Source organism: Engraulis encrasicolus, chromosome 6 (assembly GCF_034702125.1).
Source record: "Engraulis encrasicolus isolate BLACKSEA-1 chromosome 6, IST_EnEncr_1.0, whole genome shotgun sequence".
Lineage (NCBI taxonomy): Eukaryota > Metazoa > Chordata > Actinopteri > Clupeiformes > Engraulidae > Engraulis > Engraulis encrasicolus.
Genome location: NC_085862.1, coordinates 48,031,282 through 48,052,947, shown reverse-complemented (window position 1 = coordinate 48,052,947; position 21,666 = coordinate 48,031,282). Strand labels below are relative to the sequence as shown.

Sequence of the window (21,666 nt, the reverse complement as noted above, 5' to 3'; positions counted from 1 at the left end):
TATACTTAAATGATTCACACATGGCGGGGACATTTCTTTAGACCTATTTAATGTTAAGATTGTTGCTGCGCAAAACAAAACAGTGCCGTTGTGGAACACCGCTAGGCAACAGCTACAGTTGAGGACGATATTATTAGCCCCCCTCCTGAAATTAGACATATCTCTTCATTGATCATTGAGAATGATCATTATTAATAAATGTATGTTATTCTGGAAACGACTACACCATGGAGATAGTATCCAATAAGTTAAATTTGGACTTTTCCATTTTCACAATGAGTTTAAACAAAAAAGTGTAAAAATGGCAAGGACAAAATTATTAGCCCCCTTATCATTAATAGTCAATACAGTGCCATTTATGAACAAAAATTGACACCAGGCACTTTGATTAGTTGTTAACTATGTTGGCACATGTCCTACCAGGGATTTTGGCCCATTTTTTCATTGCAAATAGTTAAGCTGGTCCAAATTGCATGGATGTTGAGGATGGACATTCATTTTCAGCACTCTTCAAATACTATCTAAAGGATTGAGGTCTGAACCACTCCATGACCATGGTTTTAGTATCCTTGAAGAACATTTGAACTATTTTGGATGCAAGTTTTGGGTTATTATCTCATTGAAAGATCCAGTGAAGAGCTTAGCTCGCTCTATGAGCATACAGTGCCCTCCATTATTATTGGCACCCCTGGTTGAGATGTGTTTTTTAGCTTCCAATTATTATTATTTTTCTCTAAATAATATGGGACCTTAATGGAAAAAAGAGAAAAATCCAACCTTCAATACAAGTGCATTTATTCAGTGGGGAAAAAATCCCACATAAAGAAATAATTATTTGACATCAAATAATGTGTGTCACAATTATTAGCACCCCTGTTGTTAATATTTTGTACAACCCCCTTTTGCCAACAAAACAGCACCTAATCTTCTCCTATAATGTTTCACAAGATGGGAAAAGACAGAAAGAGGGATCTTCAGCCATTCCTCTTTGCAGAATCTCTCTAAATCATCCAGAGACCTGGGTCCTCTCCTCTGTACTCTCCTCTTCAGCTCACCCCACAGGTTCTGAATGGGGTTGAGGTCTGGGGACTGAGATGGCCATGGGAGGAGCTTGATTTTGTGTCTGGTTAACCATTTCTGTGTAGATTTGGCCATATGTTTAGGGTCATTGTCTTGCTGAAAGACCCAGTGACGACCCATCTTCAGCTTTTTGGCAGAGGGCAACAGATTTTGATTTAAAATGTCCTGGTATTTCAAAGCATTCATGATGCCATGCACCCTAACAAGCTTCCCAGGGCCTTTGGAAGCGAAACAGCCCCACAGCATCACTGACCCACCCCCATACTTCACAGTGGTTATGAGGTGCTTTTCAGCATGCACATCTTTCGTGGCACGCCAGACCCACTTAGAGTGTTTGTTGCCAAAAAGCTCAATCTTGGTCTCATCTGACCAAAGCACACGGTCCCAGTTGAAGCCCCAATACCGCTGGGCGAACTCCAGACGTTTGCGTTTATGATTGTGGGTGAGGAAAGGTTTTCTCCGTGCATGCCTCCCAAACAGCTTGTTGGCGTGTAGACAGCGCCTGATGGTTGATTTGGAGACTTTGTGACCCCAGGATGCTACCATTTGTTGTAATTCTGTAACAGTGAGCTTTGGAGATATTTTGATTTCTCTTACCATCCTCCTCACTGTGCGTGGTGGCAAAATAAACTTGGGTCCTCGTCCAGGCTTGTTTACCACTGTTCCAGTTGTTTTGAACTTCTTAATTATTCCTCTCACAGTAGATATGGGCAGCTGCAGTTGAGTGGCAATCTTCTTGTAGCCTCTGCCTGACCTGTGAAGGTCGACGCACATCTGCCTCACTTGTATGCTGTGTTCCTTTGTCTTTCCCATGTTTAAGAGTGGATAAGAGAAATGGCCACGGTGTCACGTCATAGTTATACCCCAGGGAAACAGGAAGTGATGAATTACTAATTAAATGTTCCTACATACTCTGGTAAACTTTGTAAACTACTGTAGAAATGACAGAAATGCTTCAATTATATTTATTTCCTGGGAATTGTTAAGGGTGCCAATAATTGTGGAACAGGTGATTTAATGAAAAATAATTATTTTTTAGTCAGGGATTTTTTTTATTTTCCTACAATTCATTTGAGTTGAAGGCTACATTTTCCTAAAATTTTCAGTGTGACAGTATTCTTCTGCAATAAACACTGAATTTATTTTAAGGCTTTTAACACATCTCAACCAGGGGTGCCAATAATTATGGAGGGCACTGTATTTTTGCAAGGTCACTTTCCACATTCTGTCATAATTTTCAGTTTTTATGGTGCCGTACACCCAAACAAGGTTTCCTGTGGCTGAGGCTGCCACAGAATGATGCATCCACCACCATGTTTAATTGTGGAAACCATCTTATAACGATTCAAGGCCTATCCCTTTCTTCATCTGTCAGAAGCAGAATTCATGCATCAAAGCAGGTGCAATTGAATATCATCAGATGAAAGCAGAGACGTTCAAAACTCATTTTGGACTTTCAAATGTTCACAGGCAAAGCTCAATAACACTCTGATATGCACTGCTTTTAGTAAAGGGGCTCTTCTGTGATGATGGCCCCAAAGCCCAATATGATGACAAGCCCTAACAACTGTCTTTCTTGGGGGGAAAAAACCTCCAGGTGAGGCCAGGTCAATAACAATCATCTAGGCAGGTGTCCAATGCTTCTTTGGTCTAATGAGGCTAAGCAGTTTCCACAGTTACACATAGTGGAAGGGCATCACGTTTAGTCTGTTATTCAGCCTCAGACACAGGGAGTGTGGGTCTGAATCTGGATTGCTGGGTCTTCCAACAACATTATAACCCAAAGCATACATTTAGATTTGTTCAGAGGTTCTTCAAGGACACTAAAACCATGATATTGGAATCACCCACTCATAGTCCAGTCCTCAATCCCACTGAGAGTCTGTGGTTAATGTCTATGCTCAGCATCCATGCGATTTGGACCACCTAGAACACTTTGCAGTGAAGAAATGGGCCAAAATCCCTAGTGGGGCATGTGCCAACCTAGGTAGCAACTTATCAGAGCCTGTTGTCAGTTTTGGTTCATAAATGGCGCCATATTGACTATTAATGATCAGGGGGCTAATAATTTTGTCCTTGTCATTTTTGCCCTTTTTTGTTCAAACTCATCGTAACAATAGAAAAATCCAAATTCAACTCATTGAACATTATCTCCATCAGTGTATTTGTTTCCAGAATAACAGAAACGGTTAATAATGGTCATTCTTCCTGAGAAATCAAGAGAAATGTCTAATTTCAGGAGGGGGGCTAATAATATCGTCCTCAATTGTAGGTAGCCAGGACAACAGGTGTTGTCTATCACAGCAGCTGATTAGAGTGACAAAAGACCGGACCCCCTGCGGAGTGATATGAAACATTCGCTTTAGCCACTGACTTGTATACAAGCCAGTGGCTTTAGCAGTGAACGTCTTGTTGCCATTGACAGCGGTAGCCAGGACAACGGGTGCTGTCTATCACAGCAGCTGATTAGAGTCTTGTTGAAAAGTCGCTTTAGCAGTGAAAAGTCTTGTTGCCATTGACAGCGGTCTGTTATAGACCAACCCGTCCGTTATCGAAAAATAACAGACGTCCGAACGTTGGGGAGCCCCGTTGAAATGAATGGAGCATTCGACAGATGACGTCACACCATATAATAATGGTAGTGAATTAGAAGCCAGCGCACTGGAGGGTAAACTCTGCTTTTTTAGACTTTTAACCGTCGGGATCACTTTCATTCAAAGTCCACTGCATGCGTGGTGAATCCAGGGAAACGACTATAAAGTGGCCGAACCATATCTATGTCCGAACGACCACGAGCAGTCATAGAATCCACAGTCCCCCACCAAAACTCAGTCTGACAGCTTAGTGTTGGTGGGGGGACTGTGGATTCTACAACTGTTTGTGGTCGTTCGGACATAGATATGGTTCTGCCACGTCATAGTCGTTTCTCTAGATTCATGACGCAGGCAGTTGGCTTTGAATGAAAGTGATCCTGACAATTACATGTCTAAAAAAGCAGAATTTACCCTCCAGTGCGCTGGCTTCTCATTCACTGCCATTCATTTTGAGGCGGCGAGTGACCCTCCGAGTGCCCCGCCTTCTCATTACCATAGAAGCCGACTGCCTCTATTGATGAACTAATTAGTGAAATCACCTGTATTAGGAGCACAGGCAGAAGGGATATCTGGCATGACTTCTACTTTCTCAGGTGCTGTTTCCACATAGCAGGATATTTTTATATTTTTTTCTCCTGTTTAGGTGGAAATGCAACAAGGGGATAAAAATAAATACTCCATTGTAACAGATGCGTTTTAGCCCCCTAAATGGGATATTTTTAAAGCCGGCTCGTTTGCAGAGGTGATTAAGGAACTCTTTGAAAGAAATGATGGCCATGAACATGCTTTTTGTCTTTTCAGGCAATATTGTACAAATATGCCAGAAATCTTGCCCAAGATTATGATTGCAGTGAAGTGGAATTCACGTGATGAAGTAGCACAGGTACTAGACTATTATACCTTCTTGATTTACTGCTTTTTAAAATGTTGGATTTAAAAAAAAAATTTATGATGAAAATAATCGTGTTTCACCACACTCCAATGTAAAAGTCATTCACTGAAAGGTATGAAGGTTGTCGTGAAAGTCAGCTGTATAGTGTTTTCTTGAGATGATTGATTGTTTCCTAAACTCATTTCACATTTTTTTTGCAAACCAGATGTATTGCCTTCTGAAAGAATGGCCAGCAATAAAGCCTGAACAAGCCATGGAGTTACTAGACTGTAACTACCCAGATCCAATGATCCGGGAGTTTGCTGTGCGCTGCCTTGAGAAGTATCTGACTGACGACAAGCTGTCTCAGTACCTCATTCAGCTCGTTCAGGTAAGATAATACCCACATTGCTGACACACTATGCTTGCTGGTCACGCAGGATGATATTCCATTCATTAGATTACAATAGCCTTGGTCTCATTACCGCGCTTCAGCGGCCCGGGGCCGCCCGGGGCTCAGGAGAGTGGCCGGCTCGGAGCTGCCGGCCCGGGCCATTTTTTGCCTGATCGGACTCATAGCCGACCCCAGGCACATTCAGGTACACGCCTTGTTTGTGAAACGTCAGTCGCACAGCCCACTTTCGCCCCAAATCACAGAAGGACAACAACAGAACAACGACAAAGAAGGAGAAGAAAATTGAGCAAACTCTGCTGGAGCAGGTCGCCGTTTGGCTCGTAGCCTACGGACAAAGACGACAAGAACTGCAAAGAAAATGGCTTGCCTTTCAAGAACAGTTTTATTAGCCTACATGGCAAAGTTGTCGATTCAGAAGCTGTATGGGACGCAGCGCATGTTAAGAAGACAAAGACGCATGAAAAACAAGTTTTTCCATGAAAAGAGCTAACTTAGAAAGAACTGGTCTTGTGTTGGGGACGTACAAATGTAGCCTATTTAGACCGTCGGTTTAATTCGAGGGAACAAAGAACACAGCGACAAAACAGATTTCCTCTCTATCCGGCTGGAGAATAACGCCATTGTTTACTTGAAGTAGCGGCCGCTTAAGGTTAAATAACTGTGGATTGAAAGAACATAAAAACGTTCCGTAAAAAACTGTAAAAAGCTAAGAATCTCAGCTTTCGAACAAGCCCTAACACATGTCTGTAGGTCTAGGTTAAGGAGATCGCTGGCTGTTAGGAAAAAAATGACGAGATAAAAAAAATAATTGGAAAGCGCTATTTTTTCACTTGCAACAGCGGCCGCTTACAGTTTAATAACTTTTGAATGAAAGAACATAAAAACGTTCCGTAAAAAACTGTAAAAAGCTAAGAATCTCAGCTTTCGAACAAGCCCTAACACATGTCTGTAGGAGAAGGAGATCGCTGGTTATTTATATATTTAGACCTATATATCTTTTAGATTAGGACTCTTTAGCTTAGATTCACCATGGCGTGAAAGCACAGGGGGACTTATCGCTAAATTCTGGGCAAATTATTAGTTTGGGGTGTTTGGCTTTCTTATGGCATAATTTCATAAGATGCAACTTTGGCACTTCTGTTTGTGTTTTTAAAGTTATTTAGCCAACATAACTTTTTTGTTGTTATCAGGGCATCATGGGCACCACACACTTAAACTTGGGATGTCATAGCTAAGTCATGTCGGCTTTTTTCTGCTTTTAGCCGCCAACTCTTGTGCCATTATCGTGATTTGGCATGCTTTCCACTGGACACCAATACAAAGTGTCTCACAAATACTCACACATGACATTTATGTCGGCTTATTTAGCTTTTGCGCTATTATCGCCGAAGGTCTGGTAGGCTATATCGCACGTGGGCTATATCGCCCGAGGTTGACCCCGCCTCCGAGCCTCAGCGGTGCTTGCTGGCCCATCGAATTCGACGGGCCAGGGAAAGCGGCCCTTAGCCCCACAACCTGGCCCGGCGGCCATCTTTAGCACCTAGCCCCCTTTTGATGAGATCACCGTCAGCCCGCTTTTGTCCGGGCCAGCCCGGGGCTGGCCCTGCAGTGAGACCAAGGCTAATGCTGAACAGCGGTGAGCACGAGCATGGTCATCATATCGGTGAAGTGTCACAGGAATGAATCATCTTTGTAATTATACAGACACCTCAACCAGAGATGTATGTACCGTATTTCCTCGATTTGTAACCGGGCTCCTAATAGTAGCCGGCCTCGTTTTGTAACCGGGTGTTGTGAAAAATCGGAAAAATAAACACCGGCCCCGTTTAGTAGCCGGCCTCGTTTAGTAACCGGTGCGTTTTTAAATGACGCATTTTGCCTGTTTTACCTGTTAAAGTTCAAACAATTTCGGAACGTGTCTTGGTGATGCCTACTTTAATAGCATAAATTGTAACAGTTTAAATGCCTCCTCTCCAAGCGGCACAATCGAAACTTAAGGTGCTTGCAAGTTTGCCTGGTAGCCTATCCAACAAGACGAGCCATGTGACATTTAACATAGCCGTCGTCTTGCGAAGAGTTGGCGTGAGAGAGAGAGGGACGGAGGGAGAGAGAGAGAGACGCGCTTCCCGAAAGCGCTTTGCAGAAAGGGCAAGGTGATGTCTCCAAATATTACACAGAATACATCTTATCTTAGTAAAGTAGACATAAGTGAAGTATTTTGCTTAATAGCAAAGCCGACTCGATTGGTTCATATTGCTCAGAATATGAACCATATCAGAAGTCCATGTTTTAATGGAGTTGCATGCGCGAGGTTGCAACTGTTGCAACTGTGCTAGATCACGCCGAAAACATCCTGGGCAAACATTAAAGTCACTGCATACCTAATGATGAAGCAGGTTTCTTTATTAGTTTAAAAAAAACAGCCTTCCTGGCGCAGAGGGTGCAGACATTTTAAAAAGCAATCTGGTGCCATCTCTGACTGGCCAAGATGAAATCGCATGCACGCTTTGAGATTACATCGCATATGAGATGATTATGAGATGACATTGCATTTCCCACCACTATCACTAGACATTGTCTTTAGAAGTTGTCGGGCAGCGGGAGACATGCATCCACAATGCCCCGGTGAAGAAGAATGGCCATTTTTGCGCACACCATCAAACAGAATTGCATCAAACCCCCGAAATATGCGTATCTATTTGAAATTAAATAATCACAGGAAACTATGGGGTTTGCCTGTCCAAAGAACAGAAGCGCTGGCAGCTTGGATTGAAATAGCTTTGCTCCAAAGATAATAGGCTATAGCCTTCACGGCCGTGAATGATGTTCCCTCATGTCACGCTGCGCTGATGTTACTTAAGAACAGGTCAGCGTTTAAGACTGTTTTTTATTTAAAGTCCTTTTATGTTTCATTACGCTATTCATCTCGGTCCAGGCACGTGGATGTGCATGCATCTGTTAGTTCTTTTAAGTTTACATCTTGTGGCGCTCTCATGACGATTAAAATGTCTGAGGTATATCACAGATGTTAAGACGTGCCCATCTTGCGTGCCCATAGACGGCTTCACATGTCGTACATTGTTAACGACATGAATTAGAAACAAATTAAATGATATGCAATAAGACTCGAAATATGAAGGAACAATTAATACATGTAAGGTATAAAATTATGAGCTTAGTTTTTTCCCCCACCAAATGACAATCGTTAAAATAAAAATAAAAATTAAACCTAAAAAATAGGAGCCCCCCTCAAATAGTAGCCTACCCCAATTAATAGCCTGGTCAAAAAAATAATCATTTAATAGTAACCCCGGCTACTATTCGAGGAATTACGGTATGTTCTTGGTGGAATAACATCCTTGTATCTTGCTTAGAATCAAGAATCTTTCCTTGGAATGCTGTTTGATTGCAATCAGTTTACAATGGCTGATTCACCGTTCCAAGCCAATCACAATAAAGAACACACAGTTTTAGATAATACCCATATCACCAGGACTGCCCTGGTTGGTCACGTAGGACCAGCTCTTATTCAAGAGAACAATTCTGAACAGCTGTTTTCAATGTAATCATTGTGTGCCTGTAGCTCTACATGGGTTCTATTTTTTTGTTTTCCCCTGGCTGCGCGAACCTAGCTGTGGACAACTCAGCATCTGATTGTTGGAAACCGCTATCGGTCAAAAAATTAGCTCACGTTGTTGGCTGCTAGTGTCTTGCACCTCCTCATAACTTGGTGTTTAGAAACACTGTGAATCCATGTATGCATGTAAATGTTATCTGTGGTTGATTTTTTTTATTTATTTTTTCCTTGTGCTAGGTCCTAAAGTATGAACAGTACCTGGATAATCCCCTTGTTAGATTTTTGCTGAAGAAAGCCCTAACCAACCAGAGGATAGGACACTTCTTCTTCTGGCACTTGAAGTGAGTGATTGCCATTGCTGTGGCAGGATGGTGGACATTAGGTCTTCATGACATAATGTATTGTCCTCCTAAAGAATGATTTCAAGACATTACTTTGACTCTGCAGATCTCTGTTGCGCTTCTAATGCTCCTGTTTTTCTGACAATTGCCAATAACCTTTTATGACAAAGTAGGAAGTGTTGTGCAGTCTACAGCACAAGTAGCTAGTAGATGCATGCAGCCCTGCTAAGACAAAGAGCAGTAACTACGCCAACATTGAAACTGAGAAAAGGGCCTTCAAAGTATTGGTTGTCAGTTGGATATTGCAGTTACTGCACATTTGGCATAGCAATATCTCTAAAGGACACCAATTTTTTGTGGCATGAATGTGTTAACCCTTCCGTCTCGTCTGTGTCTGTGTGTCTGGGCAGGTCAGAGATGCACAATAAGACTGTGAGCCAGCGCTTTGGCCTGCTGCTGGAGTCCTACTGCCGGGCGTGTGGCATGTACCTGAAGCATCTGAGCCGACAGGTGGAAGCCATGGAGAAGCTCATCAACCTCACAGACATCCTCAAGCAGGAGAAGAAGGATGAGACGCAGAAGGTCAGACCCCAGACTGCACCACACACAAACCAAAACATGAAAGCACCAAAGCATGAATATGTTGTTTAGTATGTTGATGTCTCGTTTGTTTTATGTTCTGTGTGGACTCCAGGAAGAGTAGCTGATATGTCTATCAGCTTAATTGGGATCTTGGAATCAAATATCAGATATCAAATACAGACTGTGCACTTTCCCCGGCTAAGCTATTAGTATTGTCCACTTAAAGCAGGGGTGGGGAACCTATGTCTCGTGGGCTATTTGCGGCCCTTGAGCCCGTCTTATCTGGCCTCCAATATTATTTTAATGTTGTGCACATGAAATATGACATGTTTTGTCTTAGAAATTACATTTGCACATTAAAACATGGACCTAGAGAAGGTAGGGTCTGACTTCAATAAAGGCCTAAAGTGCAGGGGGAAATCCTGGTTTGTGCTCATAGAAGGGACCTTGGAGGAATTTAAAGTAGCTCCTCGAATGAAAAAGGTTCCCCACCCCTGACTTAAAGGGATGCTGTGGTAACCTGACTCTTGTCAGATCTGTGTATTTTTGAGGTACACTAAGTCTGGGAGAAATGTTCTGTTTTCTTAGCTTACATAGCTACGAGGTTGCCTAACCAATTAGGATCGCAGGATTTTCAGAGATGTGACTTGGTCAAAGAGGTTAAATCACAGACAGTGAAAAGGCACCTAGAGAATCTTTGGTTAAATGTAGTGGAGAATGGAAAAACAGAAAGAGAAGTTGTTTCAGACAGCAATGTTGGCTCACATGGAGTCACGCATCGACATCGACTGCAATTTCGGCTGTATGGTCAAATCTGTTAGTAGAAATTCCTATTTTGATTTTACACCTCAGTATCCCTTTAAAGGGACACTGTGTGAGATTTTTAGTTGTTTATTTCCAGAATTCATGCTGCCCATTCACTAATGTTACCTTTTTCATTAATACTTACCACCACCATCAAAATCTAAGTATTCATTATGACTGGAAAAATTGCACATTTCATACATGAAAAGGGGATCTTCTCCATGGTCCGCCATTTTGAATTTCCAAAAATACCCATTTTTAGCTGCAAAAATGACTCTACTTGGACCATACTAGAAAATATTTATTACTTAGTAAACTTTCATGTAGATCAAATTTGGCAATAGGCAGCCCAGTTTCAGTGAGCAGCATAGTTACAGTACCTTTTTTAACCATTTCCTGCACAGTGTACCTTTAAGTAAAATGGAAACATAAATTAATTGCACGGGTAATGCCATAGGCATGCACTCTCTTTCTAAGCTCGTCTGTAGCAGAGCTCTATTTTCCAGAACCCTTCGTCGAATTCACTCTTGGGACCACTCTGGTCTCCTGCCCATCCAGTTCCATTGAAATGACTGCACATGCACCAATCTAAATAAACACAAGGTGTTAGAAATACCAACTCCAGTTAACTGAGAGTTATCGGAAGCATATTCCCAGGGGGTTCTGTGCATGCCAGATGCACAGGGCCAAGCGAGTACAGCGCAGTGCAGTGCAGTGCAGGGCAGGGCAGGGCAGGAAGCAAAGCAAAGCATGCCAGCACTAGTGAGCAACTGCGTTTGTTTCCTGCTTGCTGGCAAGAGCCGTGGCCTCTGGCTTCTAAATAAAGCTCCAGGTCCGGTGCCATATCCCGAGTCTGGCTGCCCACACGCTGGGGGCTTGGCCCGGGCTTCAGTTAGCTGAACAAGTCAAGCGGAGCGGGAGCAGCAGCAACAGCAACAGTGGCTGCGGTTGGTTGAGGGGGGATTTAGTTTCAGAGAAGGCTCAACCTGCATGCACCTTCATTGTAATGCAAGTCACATGAAACAAGAGGTCTGTCAAGCATCCCACTGTCTGTATGTTTGCTTTTTTATTTCTGTGGAACTGACAAACCATGTGTGAAGCCTTGTCTAAATTAAGAGGTAGACGTATGTGGAAGGATTATAAATAATTTGTAGCGAAGCTTGATTGAAGCTCCTAACACTCACGACATGTTGGTGACATACAGGAACAGCTCAACATTTGCTCCGGGTGTTTAATGACATGATTGTTTTTTTTTCCTCATTTATAACAATTTTAAAAACAAATTTCAAACAGTTTTGTGTGAAAATGCAAACCACTGTCAATGTCAAAAAGCACTGTATTCGATGACTTTTCTCCAGGCAGAACACTGTATTCGCATTAGACTGTCTCCAAGAAATCTTATATTGCAAGTTCCTTGAAAATAGTGAGTTGCAACTTCTTGCTGATATGAATCCATGACCATGTAAGTGTGGAACTGGATCAATAGCCTATTAGCATTAAAACCATGTATCCCACAGAATGCCAAAATACAGAGAACTTCAAACCACAGGGTGATAAGGGCTTCACATGGCTAGCCTAGTTGATGACTTTTATTGTTTGTACAAACCACAGTACAACCGACATTTCACATTAAGTTTATATTTATATATGAGTTTATAAAAGCAAAACCAAGTTCCACTCAAAAGTCTACAAACATGGTTCTCCAGAGGAGCTACGGTTTCTGGCTCACAGTCTACATGATGTGGTAGCAGCACACAATGTGCACTTGCATATTTTTTCTGCTATTTTGTCCTTTTGCTGCAAAATGCTATTCAGCCCTGTATTATAATCATCCTTATCCCACTCCAACTGAACTGGGTGTGGTAGCGGTTTGATATCTCCAGCTGTGTTTTGGAGTGCATTCCAATATCCTCCACTTGTGCTTGTGGCCTCGTACCAGGAAGTAAAGCGTTATGATGACATCCCTGACAATATCTGAAATATCTATATATTTCAATATCTTGCAAAAGCTCAATTGTTGAGTCATTTTCTCATTTGTAAACTGGATGGTGAATGAAAAATAGTCCCGCAAAAATTGTTGTGGCAAGGCTGACAGCGGGGAAACTTAATTGTTTTCTCCACGGAGGCGGGGCATCAGCCAAACATGAGGCGACAAGCACAAGTGGAGGAAGGGAGTCCGCATATTGGAATGCACCCATGGTGTGGTGTCTGGCAGGGTTTCCTAGTCTAATGAGCTCCGCGGGCTCCTCTCCAACAGGTGCAGATGAAGTTCCTGGTGGAGCAGATGAGGAGGCCGGACTACATGGACGCCCTCCAGAACTTCACCTCCCCTCTCAACCCAGCACATCAGCTGGGGAACCTACGGTTAGGGTACAGTAAAGGGCCGCGCACGCACACACGCACACGCACGCACGCACACACACACACACACACACACACACACACACACACACACACACACACACACACACACACACACACACACACACACACACACACACACACACGTCACTACTAGTTACTCGCTCAGCAAATGAAGTCAATAGAATGTCAATGTGTTCCAGCCAGGAAGTGGCCAGGACTGGCGAGTAGGCGAGTACTGTACAAGCGATGCGATGTGGGTGAAAATATTTTAACTTCGAGCGAGGCGAGTAAGCGAGTAACTAATTGGAATGCAGTGTTCGGTACTTCTCACCTGTACATTGGCAGTTAAAGCCGCAGGAACTTTCAGCGAACGTTCCATGAAACAGTGGCGAGTAGGCGAGCAAGCGAGAAGCTAGTAAATAGCAGCGATGTGTGTGTGTACGTAGCTTTTGGGCTGGGCAAAGTAATCCATATCCTGATATAGGGTTTTTTCCATATCACGATAATATCACGATATCGCACATGTATGGATGTTTTCAGTTAGTCTCTTTATTTTGTCGTGTCACAAAACCACTTTTCTTTAAAATGAATCTTTTTATTCTTATTTTTACAGTTATATGAGTGTGTATAGTGACAACATGAAATGCAATTAAATTATATTATTATATGGTTGTGACGTCATCTGTCGAATGCTCCATTCATTTCAACGGGGCTCCCCAACGTTCGGACGTCTGTTATTTTTCGATAACGGACGGGTTGGTCTATAACAGACCGCTGTCAATGGCAACAAGACTTTTCACTGCTAAAGCGACTTTTCAACAAGACTCTAATCAGCTGCTGTGATAGACAGCGTTGTCCTGGCTACCGCTGTCAATGGCAACAAGACGTTCACTGCTAAAGCCACTGGCTTGTAGGCTATACAAGTCAGTGGCTAAAGCGAATGTTTCATATCACTCCGCAGGGGGTCCAGTCTTTTGTCACTCTAATCAGCTGCTGTGATAGACAACACCTGTTGTCCTGGCTACCTAGCTGTTGCCTAGCGGTGTTCCACAACGGCACTGTTTTGTTTTGCGCAGCAACAATCTTAACATTAAATAGGCCTAAAGAAATGTCCCCGCCATGTGTGAATCATTTAAGTATATCCATATAATAAGCGGGTTAACTTTCGGCGAGTCGGTCGCTTTGTGGAATAGCAGCACTTCAGAGAGAACAAGACCCCTCCGCTCCGCGTCGGGGTCTAAAGATTCTCTCTGTCGTGCTGCTATTCCACGGTAGCGACCTTCTCGCCGAACGTTAACCCTTACTTAAATTGTACTAAATTTATAAACTTAGTTTATCACAATATAAAAGATAGAGGAGAAAGGGCACGATATACACTTTTCTATCACTATAACGATATATATCGTCATATTGCCCAGCTCTACGGTGAGTCACTTCTCACTTCCCACAGACCACAATTACATGCACAGAGTATTCCGGTTCCAAATGGAATATTTTTAGTATTCGGCTTAACCCACTTTAGCCTAAGCCCTTTTTGAGTTGAACCGGATCCCACCGCACTCTCGATTAAAAGGTGCCAAACATAAACAAAAACTGTGTAAAATAGAAAGATAAATGTCTGCACACTTAAATCCCCTTTGTGTTATTTTTAATGATAGGCCAAGCTTTCGGTCAAGAGCCTAAGCCCTTTTTGGGGAAAGGTGCCGTCTCCCTATTAAAACCTAAATATCTCAGCCACCAAAGCACATAACATGAATTAAGTTGCATTTAAAAAGCTAGAACCTTCCTTTTGTACTACACTGGGTATGTTAGAGCTGAATGAACACACATTTTTAATAAAAGAGCTCAAATCTCAAGAACCTGAATGCAGCGTATATGTTGCTCCAGGACACAATGGGTTAACTGAATTGAGTTGTGCTGACGACGTACTTGTTTGTTTTTATCTGTGGCAGGTTTGATGAGTGTCGGATCATGTCGTCAGCCAAGAGGCCGCTGTGGCTGAACTGGGAGAATCCAGACATCATGTCCGAGCTGCTTTTTCAGAACAATGAGATCATCTTCAAGAATGGAGACGGTAACATACTAGTATTCTCCACTGTCAGTGCTATTCTGTTGTTGTTGTGAGTCTGTATGTATATATCCACAAACTGCAAATATCCACTTGCATTATTTGGAATGATATTATATGACCATACCTAAATGGTATGTAGGCAGCATTTCCATACTATTTGACCCTTGTAGACCACATATACATCATCTATATTCTTGATACACCCTATAGATAATCTTTTGCAATTCTGTAATGATTTTCTGGAAGACTACTGCTACTGCCAGGTTATGTTGCGCTTGGTTAGTGAGCAGTGTTTTGCTCATTTGGTTCACCTGAATGTACAAACTTGCTGGCTTTATCTGACTGTTTCGATTTGTGTGCTCTCTTTCAGATTTACGGCAAGACATGCTCACACTACAGATTATTAGAATAATGGAGAACATCTGGCAAAACCAAGGCTTGGACCTCAGGTACTTTCCAGAATATAAATCAACGAAACACTGATGATCCTTTCAAAGCAACATTCCACCTGGAATCTGGAAACAGGGCTCTAAATTGTCTTTTTTCTTCACCAGCCAAAATGTAGTAGACGTTAATCTTACCAGCCAAACACTCACAAACACTTGTGTCAAAGTGGCTTGTATGTTTGTCTTCTCTACCAGCCAAACGGAAATTTCACCAGCATTTGGCCGGTTGGCTGGTGTTAATTTGGAGCCTTGTCTGGAAATTTGCTCATTTTACACCCTTGAGCTTAATAACAATCAGCTTTACCTTAATCCTGGTCTCACAGACATTCTCTGTGTCTGGTGAGATCACTCTTTGTTCCAAGATAGCATGTTATCATTGGAACAGATGGGCCCAACTAGCTGCTAGCTGGACTCATCAGCTTCATTGACACGTGCTAGCTTTGAGATACAAATTGCACCAGTAGACAAAGAGAATGACTGGAAGAACAGAACAAGGGTAAAGCTCAAATATGTAACCCGAGGGGAGGTTGGAAACAAGCTTATTTCCAGAAATGATTAAATGTGCCTTTTAACTACTCTCTCCACTCTTTAAAAACTTGCAGAGTAGACTGATTTTGTTTGTGTGTGTGTGTGTGTCTGCCTGTTTTGGATAGGATGCTGCCGTACGGTTGCCTCTCCATTGGTGACTGTGTGGGCCTGATTGAGGTGGTGAGGAGCTCCCACACCATCATGCAGATCCAGTGTAAAGGTGGCCTAAAGGGGGCGCTACAGTTCAACAGCTCCACCCTGCACCAGTGGCTCAAGGACAAGAACAAGGGAGAGATGTGAGAACACCACCTTCTCTTCTACTGTAGTTAGTTGGAGTTCCAATTCTGTTTCAGATTCAGATTCTGATTCAGAAACCTTTATTTAGCTCAACATTGGGCAATTAAGTTTAAGAGTCCATAAATGAGAAGGGTAAAAAATTGCCTGTATATTTTTTTTTCGCAAAATACATTCTGTCAAAAACAGACTTAAGTCATAATTTGAAAACCTTCATGTGATAATTATGATGGTGATAATGATACATTTTATTAAAAAGCGCCTTTCTTTTTTTTTTTCTCTGTATACTTACATACTGTTATTTCCCCTCCCATTAGGTATGACATGGCTATTGACCTATTCACGAGATCATGTGCTGGCTATTGTGTAGCCACGTTCATCCTAGGAATTGGTGATCGGCACAATAGTAACATTATGGTAAAAGATGATGGACAGGTAAGGCTCATGTGGTGCTGCTACATTTTGCCATAGTGGGGGGGAGTGGGACGCATGCAAGCTAATTAAAGTGAAGCGATACAAATTTCGCCATTCATTTCTATGAGGCAAGCGAAGTGGGGCGAAGGCTAGCGAACAGGGCCAAACCGAAGCAAAACTATTGAGACAATAGTTTAATATTATGCAAATGAGGTGGAAATTTCACCTTCGGTAGCCACATCAACATAAATGTTTCAATCGATTTCATTCGCCGCAACAACCAGTTGACTGTTGAGCTGTCAGAATGGAACACTGAAATACGCCTCGCTTTGCTTAGCAGCTCCTTTCACATCCATGTGTCCCTGGAGTTATACATTTTTGACATATATCTGATTTTTTTTCACCATAAATGTCCCCTCTTTTCTTTCAGCTGTTTCACATAGATTTTGGCCATTTCCTCGACCACAAGAAGAAGAAGTTTGGCTACAAAAGGGAACGTGTGCCGTTTGTGCTGACGCAGGACTTTCTGATAGTCATAAGCAAAGGAACGCAAGAGTGCACGAAAACCAGAGAATTTGAGAGGTTTGTGTCCACCAATAAGTTGTTTTCAGTCTGTGAGGGACAAAATGGTTGTCTTGGGTGCTGAACCTAATTATTTGGCCTTTGGCAGACAGGCCGACAGGCAGAGAGAGAGAGAGAGAGAGAGAGAGAGAGAGAGAGAGAGAGAGAGAGAGAGAGAGAGAAAAACACCCGCCCATTGCTCCCCAAGTGCAGGGCGTAGGAGGGGAGGATGAAAAAAAAGAATGAAAGGGGGAAAAAAACAATGGCCCTTTTATGTTTCCTACCAGGGTTTCCCTGCTCGCTCCGTCCAGCACTCCCCATTCTGACAATAGGTTGACACGGCCTCCCCTGCCTAGTTTCCTGCCTTCCTCAGACACTTCCGCCACCGTCTATCAGATTTCCAATTCAGTCACCCCTGAAAAGGCGCCAAAACTAGTGTGGCCGTTCAAAACAAGATGGCAGAGAAAGGTGCCATTTGTTCTTCACAGCAGGATGGTGGTTTTTTTTTTCTTTGCTTTCCTTTTCTTTTTAGGCCTTTTGTGTGGGCAGGTGAAGGGAGTGTTTGCAGAGACCTCAGTAGATTACAAATGGTTTGGATGGCGGATGATGATGTCACTAATGGCGCCATGTGATGTTTAGGTCTCACATCTTGTTTTGTTTTTTTGTTTTGGCCATCTATTTGTTTGTGTTTTAGCCGATGGGGTTTACTTAAGCTGCTTTAGTGTAGAACGGTGCTTTCTGGGGGAACACCTTATGCTGTATTGTAAAATTCAAGGAGACACCACACTCTAAATTCCCCCTCACCTCTATCATGCCAGGATTTCGCCTTTATGGGTTTTACTAAAGTTTTATTTTTAACCTATTGGCATCGGTCACGTACAGTGAACCTCACCTGCTGTGCTCATGTGTGTTGGTTTCCCCTACTACAATAAAGAGCTGTTGCTCTTTAGCATGCTGTGGCCATAATAACAATATGACCTGTTATGTTCCAAGGTCAGGAAATGGTAGAACTTCATACCTGAAATGTGGAAGAGACACGTTCATACTATCACCTAATAATTCTCACAGTTTTCAACTGGGTGGTTAATTCCACGTAACTCCAGATTTTTCTTTGTTTATTTGCCCACAAATGTTCCGGGCAAACCCCTTCTTTTGATTGTAATGATTATTGCCCTGAAACAGTGAGGACAGGATCTCCCCAAACGTTTGTGGCCAAATAAACAAACAAAAGGAGTAGTGCTTCCCTCATTCAGAACTTAATACCTGACAAGTTTTGTTCGTTTGTCTCTGTAGCCATCATCAGAGGTGTCACGTGATGTTGAAAACAAAGCGGTTCATAAATCATTATTAGCAGACCTAATGGACCTTTTTTTAGTGTATGGCCATAATAATAACCACTTGTTGTGTTTTTCCGCCCTGCCCTGTCAGGTTCCAGGAGATGTGCTACAAGGCCTACCTGGCCATCCGGCAGCACGCCAACCTGTTCATCAACCTGTTCTCCATGATGCTGGGCAGCGGCATGCCCGAGCTGCAGAGCTTCGACGATATCGCCTACATCCGCAAGACGCTGGCACTGGACAAGACGGAGCAGGAGGCGCTGGACTACTTCATGAAGCAGATGAACGACGCCCACCACGGCGGCTGGACCACCAAGATGGACTGGATCTTCCACACCATCCGCCACCACGCCCAGAACTGAGACACGCCCAGGGGGACAGACGCGCATACGCATATGCATTACGCATATGCATTACGCATATGCATTACGCATACACGCACAGCACAGTTACAGGGAGTCAGGACGCACTGAGCGCAGGAAAAAAAACCACAGGCGCAACTGTGAGTGGATTTACAGGTGGCGTGCTAGGACGAACGGACCGACAGAAGGACAGCTGGAAGGACAGCTGGGACAGATCATGCTGCCCTCCTCCCTACCTTCTTCTGTGTATGCAGGCACAGTGGCACACCCAGACCTCATGAGCCCTCCCCCCACCCTCCCTCACCCCTCACCCCACAGCCTCCGTAAGGCAACACTACGAGCAACATACAGAACACTACACAATCCAGAGGGATGTTTTCGTTTCTCTCCCCCCCTTGCTTCTAGCTTTCTCCTTTGCCCTTGTCTTTTTACCCTTTCCGTTCGACACCCCCACCTCAAATGCAACATTGTTAAAGGAAGAAGTCGCCACACTTGCTTGCTGAAACCAAGGTTCGTACTGTAGCGTCATAGACCTACCTGCCAATTCCTCTCTCCCTCCCTCCTGAGTGTTGGCTGCTTGTTTTTTGTTTTTTTGTATTGCTTGCATTTTTCTTTTCTGAAGAGACTGGTTGGAGTTTTCCCATTCCTTTCACGCTTTTTTTGTAACAAAAGAAAAACAAATGACAACGACAACAACAAAAAAATGACAACAATCACCTCTTTACGTTTCAGGAGCTTTGGGAGTGTTCAGTCTTCCTCAAAATGTTAATGCCTTTACAAAAAAAAAAAAAGAAAATATATGCACGGAACTCAACACCCAAGCGGAACAGGGTACTGGTCCACCCCCATACCCATCCCCCAACTTGTGTTTTGTCTCCACCAACACATAACCAAATCCTTGTTTCATCTTCGAGACACTTCGGTTTGTCTTTGTGAGCCCCATTCACACAGCAAAGTACTTACACACGCCCACTCTCTCCTCACTGTACACACACACCTGGTTCAGCTGCAACGCCTTATTGGCGTAGCATGTGTCAACAGCAGTCCAACAGTCCAGCACCTGAGAGCTCACCTAATATGGCTGACAGAGGTGAATTATTTATTGTTTTTTCTCTGCTCCCTTTTGCTGTTTTGTTTTGCCCCAAATACCTAATTACTTAATACCTAAACACGGGCCCATTTGTTTGTTATTTTGTAGAGATCTACGGATAATGAATGTGCAACTGAAAAAAAGATTGCAGTCAGTGTAGATATTGCAAAAGCCTTAAATGTAAGTCCCAGTGCAATGAGTGAGTGATTTGGTTCTACCATCTGTGTCGTGGATGCGTTGGATGGCAAGTGAGTGAGTGAGTGTGTGTGTGTGTGTGTGTGTGTGTTTGCGAGCGTTGCGTGGTTGTGTGAGCGGCACAGATGTATGCTTTAACTGACTGGGCCAAGATCTGAATGTATGTTAAAGAACAGCCGGGCCCGGCATCTTCACTTTATAGTGATGCTTCGTTATGAAGTAGTTGGAAGCAGGGGTCAGTCCTTAATGAGGGGCGGAATGAGAGAGAGTGCCAGATAGAGTGAGGGAAGAAACCATGCTATGCTTAAAGCAAAAAACAAAAAAGGTAACTGTGAAATTGGGGGTTGAGTCGATGTGTTCATTATGTGTTACACTATTAGTATGTTTGGACTAAATAGCCGTGTATATATTTTATATATAATATTTAACTGCCTTTGAATGGTCCCCAACCTTCTTTCCTCATGGTGGAAAACAAACTGTACAGTGAAATGTTGTAAAGGAAAAGAGAACAGAATTCTAGCTACAGTGTGTGTGTGTCTGTTTGTGAGTTTGAGTGTATGTGTGTGTGTGTGCGTGTGCTGATTCACCTTAATTGGTGTTTTCTGTCACCAAAAGAGAGATTGTCAGATCTTTCTAGATTTGCAGAGTGCCGACATTCTGAGCAGCCCACACAGTTTTATTGTATAACACTAGTCTGACAGCCCCTGCTCCTCAAAGACAGACGAGCATGATTCATTAACTGACACAAAGCCGGAGTGAAGGGGCATTTTTGTTTTATTTTTCTGTATTATTATTTCATTTAGACTATCGAGATCACCTCAAGCAGTCACTGATGCTAGAAGTAATGCTCACCCTCTTCTCTTCCCAGCCCATTGAATTATTTTGAAATAAGGTGCAATCATGCTGAGTAGTACTCTTAGCAACATTATGCTGAACAAATAGGAATAGGGCAGCAACTATGAACTATTTATGCCCCCCCCCCCCCCCCCAAAAAAAAAGATCCTGTGAGCCATACGCAAAGTTGTTTTGTTTGTTTATTTGTTTAATGTTTGTTTAAAGACAATGGTGTTTTTTACCATTCAGTACCACAAAGAGGTTTATGTGGTGACTTTCATTTCACTTTGTCTGAAGTCGTATACTAGGATATAGGGCCGAACAGAAACTAAGCTAAAGTGTGTGTGTGTGTTCCTGAGAACACCTCTGCAATCGACAAAAGAAAAGCAGAAATGCAAATCTCACAGCAGCAGCACTAGAACTAACACAAATCCGACCACACTTGACAGATTGAAGGATCATGACCAACCAAACACGTTGTAATGGGTCAACCATACCAGTCTATACAATGTCAAATTTGGAAAAAAACACCTGATCATAAAAACCAACCCTACAGGCAGTATTTGGCTGTGATTGCACAATTCCTGACTTGTTAAGTGTTTATGGGCGTTTCAAGAGGAAGGCAAGTGTAGTTCTCATATGCAGTAAACCAATGAAAAGGTGTACACTATCTGACAAACGAGTGTGTGCAAGTGTTTATTGCACTTTGTAGTTGGTTTTTTTGTTTGTTTGTTTGTTTTTCCCTTCAACTGCCTTTTTTGAGGTTAACCCTCCTGCATGTATTTCTACGCAAACATAACCAATTGTACTCCTTTATGGTCTGAAAACAATGGATCCTCTGCATTAGAAGCTAGAGATGCTACGCATTCTTACATCAAACCCCCTACCCCACCCACCCACCACATC

At 42.9% G+C, this 21,666-nt stretch overlaps 1 protein-coding gene across 2 annotated transcripts in view; it reads left to right on the top strand.

Moving 5' to 3' along the window:
• LOC134451389 (phosphatidylinositol 4,5-bisphosphate 3-kinase catalytic subunit alpha isoform) overlaps nucleotides 1-20,909 on the top strand; it is a 33,308-nt gene extending 12,399 nt beyond the window's left edge. The window contains exons 12-22 of one of the 2 annotated variants that reach the window (XM_063201825.1): nucleotides 4,476-4,557; nucleotides 4,772-4,936; nucleotides 8,775-8,878; nucleotides 9,289-9,460; nucleotides 12,522-12,628; nucleotides 14,581-14,702; nucleotides 15,070-15,148; nucleotides 15,799-15,969; nucleotides 16,285-16,402; nucleotides 16,812-16,963; nucleotides 18,371-20,909. In XM_063201825.1, coding sequence (XP_063057895.1) covers nucleotides 4,476-4,557; nucleotides 4,772-4,936; nucleotides 8,775-8,878; nucleotides 9,289-9,460; nucleotides 12,522-12,628; nucleotides 14,581-14,702; nucleotides 15,070-15,148; nucleotides 15,799-15,969; nucleotides 16,285-16,402; nucleotides 16,812-16,963; nucleotides 18,371-18,641 — 1,543 coding nt within the window. In that variant the 3' untranslated portion in view covers nucleotides 18,642-20,909. Of the gene's footprint in view, nucleotides 1-4,475; nucleotides 4,558-4,771; nucleotides 4,937-8,774; nucleotides 8,879-9,288; nucleotides 9,461-12,521; nucleotides 12,635-14,580; nucleotides 14,703-15,069; nucleotides 15,149-15,798; nucleotides 15,970-16,284; nucleotides 16,403-16,811; nucleotides 16,964-18,370 lie in introns of both variants that reach the window. The other variant, XM_063201824.1, reaches the window with a different exon arrangement.
• The last annotated feature ends 757 nt before the right edge of the window (nucleotides 20,910-21,666 follow it).